The 10,392-nt window shown below is 45.1% G+C and overlaps 1 protein-coding gene across 1 annotated transcript in view; it reads left to right on the top strand.

Moving 5' to 3' along the window:
- mgat4b (alpha-1,3-mannosyl-glycoprotein 4-beta-N-acetylglucosaminyltransferase B) overlaps positions 1–10,392 on the top strand; it is a 113,944-nt gene continuing 103,552 nt past the window's right edge. Inside the window, exon 1 of the mRNA XM_063493022.1 lies at positions 1–426. Within this exon, the coding sequence (XP_063349092.1) occupies positions 330–426 (97 nt within the window). The 5' untranslated portion in view covers positions 1–329. The remainder of the gene's footprint in view (positions 427–10,392) is intronic.

Genomic DNA, 10,392 nt, shown 5'->3' with positions numbered 1-10,392 from the left:
CCCGACGTGTTTACGATGATTCTGCCTGTGAGGAACCCACCGGAATAACTCCGAGTTCCGGAGAAATTCAGACCTCTGACTCCCTCTCTCTCCTCACGTCTCTCTACCTGGTTGTCTCCTCCCCCTCTCTCCCTCCCTCTCTCTCTCTCTCCCTCTCCTCAGTCTCTCCGCTGCTGCTCAAACAGCAACAGCTCCGCCCGCCTCTCCGTCTCCCTCCGTCTCTGTGGCTCTCTCCGTCTACCTGTCTCCGCCTGCCTCCCCCTTTCCCTCCATCCACGCGCTGCCCTGCTCCCCCCTCTCGGTGCGGACATGCTCCCGGGGCTCCGGAGATGAGGCTCCGAAATGTCTCCTTCCTGACGGTCTTGTTGTTCGGGCTGTGCGGGCTGGTCTCCCTGTCCTGGTACACCGCCTTCAGCAGCTCCAGAGGTAAGAGCCGGTGTGCGCATCTGCGTGTGTGCGCGCGTGCACGTGTGTGTTGATGGCGTGCTCGGTTTGTTTAGGGGGAGAGAGAGTGGAGGGGAGGCGGGGGGTCGTTTGGTTTTGGATGTTGCAGGAAAAAAACGCATGATGGTGTGCTGATGCGAGGCTGGAGGTGCAGGGAGCGCTCGGTTTGAGACGCATCACGTGCCAGCTGCAAGAGGAGAGGGTCCACGAGAGGGGAGGGCCGGGTGGGTGGGGAGGGGGGGCGATTTTGTTGCAGAAAGCGTGAGGACAATGAGGGGAGTGCTTGATTTGTGATGCCTCCCCGCCAAGCAGGGGAGTCCGGGTCCAGGATGAAATGGTGGGGGGGGGGGGGCGTGAATAATGTTTCAGAGACTGTTTGATTTTGTTGTACTTTCAATTTTGAAAAATGTGAAGGGGACCTATAGGATCTAAGGGGGCGCTTGGTTTGTGATGTGCCACGTGCCAGAGGTAGAAAAAGAGGGGAGAGTAGAAGGAGTAGGTTTGATTTTTGTTGCAACCCCTCTCTGTGTTTCAGAGAGGATGCTTTGCAGGTGAAGGAAACTCCAGGTCATAAGGAAAGGAGCGCTTGGTTTCCTATGCACCACATGCCAGCTCAGGTTGGAGATGGAGGAAAGGAGGGGGTTTGTTTCATTCAGGTTACATGGGGTGCACGCATACACCACATACAGGTGTAGTAGGGCACTGCGGGAGGGGTTGGTTTGATTTAGTTTCAGCTTTATCTTTCCTGAACGTCGAGGTTAAAGGAAGAGATAATGAAGGGAGCGCTTGATTGATTGATTTATCCCTCAGCTGAGAGATGAGCTTCCAGGTGGAGGACAGTGGAGGGTTGGTTTGAGTTGATTGCAGCTTCACTTTGTGCTTTTAGACAAGGGGAGTGTTTGATTTCGGACACATGACACACCAGATTAAGTACAGTTGGGAACAGAAGAACAACAGATGAAGCTCCTGCTTCCGTGGTATATAGGAGAGCGCTTGATTTGTGAGGTCACACCGCCATCTCAGAGCTTCAGACTGAGGAGGAAGAGCGTGCTGGATGCTGGAAAGGAGCACTTGCACCATGTACCAGCTCAGGTTGGAGGTGGAGGAAAAAAGGGGTTTATTTCATTGAGAGGAGGAGTTGGTTTGATTTATTTACAGGTCTGTCTCCAGTTCGAGTAAACCTTAAAGCTTGTGCATGCAAGAGGAACGGGTAAAGAAGGGAGCACTTGATTCTTTTTTTAGGCTCCTGGAACCCCTGAACTGGATAAGTGGAAGAAAATGGATGGTTGGATGGATGGGTGGGGTTCCAGATGGAGGACAGTGGGCTTGGTTTGATTTTGTTTCAGCCCCGCCTTGCACTTTGTGGAAAACAACTACCTGTTAGTGATGTCACACCTGCCATCTGACAGCTTCAGAATGAGGAAGAACAGAGCTTTGGATGCTGGAAAGGAGCGCTTGTTTTCCATCTGATGTGGAAATGAGAGGTGGGGTTGGTTTGATTTAGTTGTGGTTACACTGGTGCTGTGTTTATTTGTGCAGGAGCAGAAAAATGTGAGGATGATGATGAAAGTTTGGACTGAAAGTCTGCCAGAGTCGAGCCTCAAGTTAAGAGAGCGCTTGGTTTGTTGTCCATCATGTGCTAGAAGAGAGAAAGAGAGAGTGAAAGGTGGGTGGTGGTAGGTGAAGTGGAAGTACAGCTGGTTCAGAGGTCAGAGAAAGGAGCGCTTGTTTTGCGCTGTGAGCTGAGGGGAGGTGATGGCATGTTTGTGAGGAGGTGCGTTTGGCTTGTACTGGGGGTGAGCAGACTGATCTAGGGGTTTGTTTTTGTCCCTTTTTTTTTAAACAAAGCGGAGATTAACACACACACGCAGGCCTGGTGTGTGTGTGTGTGTGTGTGTGCGCACGTAGTTATTAACCTGTGGGTGTTTGCTCCCAGGAGCTCTGCAGGCTCAGCTGTCAGCTGCAGCTGTGGGTCCACGGGAGCGCTTGGATCAAAACTCCCTCCAGCCTGCAAGAGGGGTGGAGTTTGAGATCAGTATCTGCTGTGAAAGGAGTGCTCAGTTTGCGATTGGTCTCACATGATCTTTTCTCTGGCGTGAGACCCTCTTTGGTAAAAGGGGGCGCTTGGTTTGCGATACAGTGCAGCAGTTTTCCAAACAGCTGGAAGCTCAGCATCTGTACGCTTGCTTTTTATCACGGCGCACACCGGTGGGTGGGCGTGAGACTGACTAAGGGAAGCAGTCGTAGTTTTGCTCGTCATGGATCGTCTGCTTTCGTGAACACCACGGGTGTTCTCGTTGTTATTTCTGTTTTAGCTCATAAGCACGGTGTGGTGATAGGACGCTGGTGCAGAACTCGGCATCTGGTCAGAAGGAAGAACCACAGCTGGACGGATTCGTGCAAAATGAAAGAGCTCACACTGGATTGATGCAAGGATAGTGATGGTTACACCCTCCTGCAGTATAGACGATGTTTGTCGTATCACAAGACGTCGTCTACAAACTCGTCTACATCAGGACTTTTGGAGGAAACAACAACTTTAATCTCAAAATGAACAATCAGCAGACATATCTGGTGATTTAAACAGCTGATAGTCAGTCAAAGAGGCCACGCCCCCCATACCGCAAACTTACTACAAATGAAAAACGTGAGTTATAAAATAGATTCTCACCTGTGCAGGTGTTATGAAGGATTCAGTTATCCACAGAGACCAACCAGTTTGTGTGTCAGGCTGTAAACATGTTTATTTTTGCTGTAAAGTTTTAACATGGGAGTCTGTTGTGTTCAGAATTTTTGGAAGGAGTCTCAGGAGAAAGGTCTGTCTTTTAAAAAAGGATTTACTTTGCTTTTGGCAGTTGAAATTACAAGTTTACACAGCGCTGTGGACCTCTATGTGAACCAGCAGCATGTTTCACAAAAAGGATGACCTTCAAGTGGGCTGTACAACATTATATAGTGAGACAAAAACATAGGTTATAGCAGCTATCTTCCTCCCGCACGGACGTGGCAGTCTTGGTGTCTGCTGCGAAGCATCCTCGTATCTCCGTGACCTCTTCTGGTATCTGCTCCCTCGTCTGTAAGAGACAGAAAAGCAAAACACCTCTCTGCCTAGCCTTGATAATCTAATGCTATTATCCATTGTTCTTCTGGTGATTCAAAGTCGGTTTAGAATATAATATTCGGAACTCTCTGACCCAGAGACTTAATCTAATCATAATCTATGTGTGTACGCATGTTTGCAGTTACCCCTCTGCACTCTAAATCATTTCCTACAATATATCAAGGGGTTCACATAAGTGGTCTGCAGGTGCGCATTCGCTGTCAAAATAAAAGATGCGCACCAGATAAGAAGTTGCAACACGCGTTTGCGTACATATATATAAAAGGCACTGTTTTTGTCTGCCAGAGTGGGATTTTCATGGCATATTCTGCACCACATCTCTGTGCGTTCATCATTTGTTTGAAGCCAGCTCACCTCTTGCAACCATTTTTCTGAGAATACGCGCTTCTTTTGCGGTTCGGACTCCTTCTGACATTTCTTTGGAGGTGGAGGAACACCAAAGTAATTGCTTAAAGGAGCTTCTTCGACATCTTTAAGAGTTCTAAACAAATGTCTGTCCTCCTCCAGACAATCTTATGTATGCAAACGCGCGTTGCAACTTCTTATCTGGTGCGCGTCTTTTATTTTGACAGCGAATGCGCACCTGCGGACCACTTATGTGAACCCCTGAATACATCAGTCCGAACAGTCACGCTGAACGAAGCTTATGACCTTCAGAAGACTGAGTGCCAACTCATTATGAGCACATTTGCAGTAAATGGAGCCTCCGGTGGACGGTAGAGGAACTGCAGCTTTCGGCTCCTTCACTTTGCACTCAGTTTTCGTGTAAACATCAGTTTTTGGTGTTTCTGTGTCTGACGTCGACAGTTTGCAGTTAGTGGGGCCTTAAGCAGAATTTGATGCGGTGCCTCCACCCCCAGCTAAACCCACCACCTTTATCCCGCCCTTCGTTCCTGTTTCCTTTCAGCCTCAGAGGGATTTTAAATCCTTCTCTAAGTGTTTGCAGTCAGCTCACAAGCACTGACAGTGAGCGTGAGCGCGACCTCGGCTCCGACAGCCGCTGACGCTTCGGGCCGGCTGAGAAAACACGGAGCGATCCTTTAAATGTGTGCAGCTGCACTTTCATGTACTTTCACTTTGATTTGAATTGAGGAGAAGAGTGTGTGTGTGTGTGTGTGTGTGTTTGTTTATGTGTGTGTGTGCGTGTATGTGACACTCGTAGCATCAGAGAGTCAGACATGTTCAGATCCGTCCGTTCGGCTTTAACGTCTCTGATCTGTTTCAGTTTTTTTCCCTGAATCTGAACAAACACACACACACACGCCGGGTATTCATATCCTGTGGGAACATCTAACTGACATGATGCTTTCCCTAACCCCCTTACCCTAAACCAAACCATAACCAAATGTCACCCTGTCACTAAAACCACATTTTGAGTCTCAAAAATGCCTTGAAACTTGTGGGGACCAAAATCCTGGTCCCCACAAGTATAGTAAACTTCCAATTTTTGGTTCCCACAAACACGCTCACACAAACATACACACACCTGGTTTGAACCACTGACACACTTCACTCTGACACACATCTTCTTCTTCTTCTGGTCTTATTTTAGTTGCACTAAAAATATTTTAGATTGGTTTATTTTCTTTTTTATATTTAGTAATATTTTTAAACGTTGACGCGTTTGGCATGAATTAAATGTGCGTATAGTTTCACTTTCTTGCCTTGCTGTTAATAACTGAGTGATCAGGTTTGAATGTCACAACTGTGTCATCGTTGAAGCAAATTTATGCGATTTATGGACCTTCAGGAGCTTTAGCTCTCCAAAGAAAATCATCTCAAACATAAAATTAATTCACACTCTCTTCATCGATGTTCTATTGTGGCACATTTTACATATTTTCCATATTTTTCAGATTTTAGTCATATATTTAAATTCCGATGAACAAACTATGTGATTTTTTTTTTATTAGGTTTGGTTTATTTTATATTTTTTTTCATGCTGTGAATGTTTTTGACCTACATTTTTAGATTTAGATATTTAGGGGAAATTTCACAGATTTTTCAGATGAGTTATTTATTTATTTTGGTAAATAATGAACAACTTTTAGACATTTTTTTCTCTTTTCCTTCCTTCTTTTTTCACTTTTTAAAGTGTAATTTTCTGTCATTGGGGAAAATTTTACTGATATGTTTCATAAATTTTATATTTTTGTATAAACCTTTTGTCATATTACATTATTTCGTATGTTATTTACAACACTTTGGGAAAATCTTACAAACATTTTATAATATATATATTTTTTTTATTCATTTTCCTGAGATGTGACCTGAACCTTTGACTCACAGTTATTCAGAACTTTAAAATGATGTGTGCGTGCATGCGTGCGTGCATGCGTGCGTGTGTATATCTGCACACAGGTGGCTCAAACCTGCTGATTTACTGTTTTGATGCCAAAACCTCGATTAGACCTGAACTTCAGATGAATCAGACATTGCTGTGACTCATCCATCCTCTTGATGTGACACACACACACACACACACACACACACACACACACACACACACACACACACACACACACACAGTCCTCTCCATCCTTTCCAAATGAAGGCATGTTTCTGCTGCAGAGTGGAGATTGATTCACACACTGATGGCAGTTAACCATTGTGTGTGTGTGTGTATGTGTGTGTGTGTGTTTGTGTGTGTGTGTGTGTGTGTGTGTGTGTGTGTGTTGTAGCACTCAGGGTAAATTAGTCCAGTCAGTGGAGCTGCAGAAAGAGGGTGCGTTTGATTTATTCATTCCTCTGAGACTGCAGCAGTGATGTCACATTTGCAGCCATGAGGTCAAAGGTCAGCAGCACCTTTTTTAAACCAGCCCTGTGATTGGTTGAACTTAACTCTGTTTGTTACCTCTGTGACGTCCACGTTAGATTAAAGAACCATTTTACTGTTTTTACTTTAATGTCTCACATTTAACTTTTTTTTTTTTTTTTTTTTTTACAAGTTTTCTTTCTGAAACTTTGGTTTTATTTTTGGGCTGCTGCAGCTGAATGTGTTTGATTCCCTCTCTCTCTCACATGCACACGCACACACAGACAGACACACACAAACAAACCCGCACAGATTGGTTTACAGCGTAGCAGACGACTCATAGTGATTAGATGACGCATCAGATTCGAAGTGAACATGTTTTGTCTTGTCCTCCGGACACACACACACACACACACACACATGGACAAACACACACACACACACATCCTGCCTGGCATTGTTCAGCAGTGATAACCTTGGCTTTTACTTTCCTCTGTTCAGTTTGTTTCTGTTTCAAGAACTGATCCAAACGTCTGTTCAGTTATTCTGGTTTAATCGTTGTGTGTGTGTGTGTGTGTGTGTGTGTGTTCCATAAAATGCTGCCTGAAAGTGAACCATTAATGGCATCAGAAATCACGAGTGACTGAGTATTAATTGACTTTCTCCTTCAGTTTGAAGGAGAAAGTCAATTAAAAAGGTGTGTGTGTGTTTGTGTGTGTGTGTGTGTGTGTGTGTGTGAGAGTTTAATAACAGATGATTGAGCGTCATTTGTTTGGACTCTGCCAGAGCAGCTTTGCATGATTCACAGTTCAGAATAATCCTTCTTTGTCTTTGTCTGTCAACATCAGCCTCCAAGTTCAGCAAGAAAAATTTTAGCTTCTCCTCCTTTAAGTACTCTCTCTTCTGATTGGCCGCTCTTTGCAAACGCATAACACTGGGGCTTCTGTGCTTGATGTGACTATATTAGGAATATCCCTCCTTATGACATCATGCAGATCCAAGAGTAGAAAAAACTGTGCTACACTGAGAGTTTGGAGCATCTGCAGCCTGAGCTCTGAGCTCAGTGTGAAAGAAGAACAGCGCCACTTTAAATGTAATGACATGTCCTATCTTCAGGTGATGGTTCTGGTTCTGTTCACGAGGTGGTTCCAGCTTTAAAGATGTGAAGTCTGGTGACAGATTAAAGGAAAATGTTGTTTCCGTGGTTTGTTGGAGCTGCTGTTGTCAGTCAGGAAACTAGAGAAGAAGAGGAGACTCCTCTCTTTTTGCTCGTTGGTGTTTATCCTCCTATTCTGACTTCCTGTCTTTCAGCTTCCTCTCCTTCTGCTTCCTTCCATCATTTATTGTGTTTCCTTTCCTTATTTCCTCGCTCTTCCTCCTCTTCTCTGGCTTTAGTGTAGTAACGAGAGAGAGGATGTTTGACAGTGTGATCAATATGAGGGAAACTGAGAGTCTAAGTGTGTGTGTGTGTGTGTGTGTGTGTGTGTGTGTGTGTAATGTGAGCTCCAGATTAACTGTGTGATCTGTTACACAAGCTGCAGTTTGAGGTGTCAGTCACACTGTTAACGGCTGTAGCTGTGTGTGTGTGTGTGTGTGTGTGTGTGTGTGAGAGACAAACTTTCATCTGTTTATAATCTGTAGGTAAACTCGATCTCACTCACACAGTGTCACTGTTTAAAATTTAAATGCTGATAATAATCAGAGGTCACACATGTAAGAATACGCTGAAGAAAGTAGTCCCTGACCGAAGCTCTGTTTCCTGAAGAGCTCAGCAGGAGGCCTGATGCTGATCGACAGCAAACATTTGAAGCTTTTTCCCGTTTACCGTTTGAACTGATACCAGTACCTGGAATTCGGTATCGCAGCCAGCGGTATCTGTCTTTGGTACTTAACTCGTTTCGAGATTATGGATTGAAAATGTCTCTTGGCTGAAACGTTTGACGCCGCCTCGGTTTGGCAGCGTTCACACCGCTGATGCTCGACTGTTTTCGGTTCCTGTTCATTCTGAGGTTTCAGACGTCTTACACGTCTCAAGCATAAATAGCATTCTGACATTTCAGTGCAGCCGGTGTAGAAATGCTCACTTAAAATGTGAACAAATGGTAAAGAAAAACACGTTTCTATGACAACTGAGTAATTATTTAGCCTACTGTCGGCGAATCTGGCTTTCAGGCCGTCAAACACGGTGCAGTCTGCAGCTTTAGTGTTTAAGCAGATGTTTCCTCAGATCAGATGTGCTGCCATTGTAAGTTTTGGAAAGTATGACCCCGCCGCCACCGCCGTCTTTGCCCTGTGCGAATGTTGTTCTTCAACATGTCGTTGGAGTGACTTCACATGATCTCGCTCAGCTTCTTCCTCTAGCCCAGATGTGCTCTGGTACCGAAGTTTAGCACGAATTGTTCTCTGTGAATCGGTCCTCGGCAGTGTTGACGTGCTTTGGTCAGCACGCCGTGTGGAACTGAATCGTGCTCCTGCGGAAACTTTGGTCTGATTTGGGGTCGTCCTGTCAGGGTCAGTGATGGTTTCAGGTTTTTTACTGTCTGTATGACCTCAGTCGACGACCTTCTGGGTGCAGTTTGCTTTGTTAGCAGGATCACTCCCTAAGTTACGCTCAGCCTCGGCCCATTTTAAATGTGCAGGTTTTCGAGTTTCTCCAAGCAGGTTTAGGCTGAAGTAACCTGGAGAGCGTGGCAGTGAGATTACTTCTTAAATGGTTTTGTTAACTGGAGGGTCATTTATCCCCACGTGTCACATTTTTCTTTTTGGAATGAGCTCGGTGGTTGGCTCGGTCCTTCCTGTGCAGACCAGAGACACGCTCAGTTACCTGCTGAAGGTGTGGATTATTTAGCCAAAATAAGTCTGAGTCTATCCTGTGGCAATGATGTAACACATTTCTTCATCACTGAACCGGAAAACTGTAACATAGGATTTTAAAAAAAATGTGCGCTAAAGTTTCCCGCCATCTGCGGTGACATCTTTTTTTAAATTGTTTTATAAAAGATCAAAGAAATGCTGATTAATCGTGATCGTGTCTCTCGTTGTTCCCACATCCGTGGCCGCGCAGAAAACAGCCACTCGTTTCCACGTTGATTAATAATTAGAGGTTAACGGAGGTTTTTAATCACGTCGTGTTAAAAGCAGGAATGTTGTGATGGATGTTCCTATTGGAAAATCGGGTTACACCCTCTGAGGGGGTAAAAGAAAGGCGGCTGTGTGTGTGTGTTTGTTTCTCACTAATAAAGATTTCACACCTATAATTGAGGAATCGAAGTGGAGCCGCTATCGTCTCCATGGAAACCCTCAGTCCTCTATAGGCACCGTGTTGCATAATGATGCTCTATATACTCCAATGGGGTCTTTTATTTTGAAGGAAGTGAAGGAGGAAACATGTTAAAGGATTGATGTCTACAAACACATACGATTATTACAAATATCACATTTAAGTCTTCATGTGTTCTCTGGGTGAATGTAGGCACAACTGCATCAGACCGGGTATTAGTAAGGTGTACCTAATGAAGTGACCACTGAGTGGAAAGGTGTGACTGGAGCAAACCTGAAGATCCAGTCTTGATTAAACACCAACAAAGAAGTTTGAGGTTTGAAGTGTTGAGAAATAAAAACTTTCCTCCTGACGTCCACCTGACAGCTCGAGGCTGAAACATTCAATCCGGGCACGCTCTGATCCTGCGTGTTTGTTCAGCCTGCAACCTTGACTGCTGCCCTCGCCCCAGGGGGCACATAGCCTCAAACCCCCCCAACAAACACCGCCCCGATTTAAAACAGGCGCACACACACCCCTGCCGACCGTTGTCATGGTACGATCTGTCACTGCTGGGTGGTTTCAGCTGCAAGCCAACTGTGTGTGTGTGTGTGTGTGTGTGTGTGTGTGTGTGTGTGTGTGTGTGTGTGTGTGTGCGCGTAAGAGAGACATTTGGAATAAATGTGGACAGTAAAATTTTGTTTTTACTGCTTTTTCTGTCTGACCTGCTGTGAAGCTTTGAGCTTCTTTGGCAGCAGGAGTTCAGTTGTAAAGTCAAAGATAAGATTTGATTCAGTCCTTCTGTTATAAAAT

Source organism: Pelmatolapia mariae, linkage group LG2 (assembly GCF_036321145.2).
Source record: "Pelmatolapia mariae isolate MD_Pm_ZW linkage group LG2, Pm_UMD_F_2, whole genome shotgun sequence".
Taxonomy (NCBI): Eukaryota; Metazoa; Chordata; class Actinopteri; order Cichliformes; family Cichlidae; genus Pelmatolapia; species Pelmatolapia mariae.
Note: the sequence above shows the minus strand (reverse complement) of the source record. Positions and strands in the feature narration are given on the sequence as shown.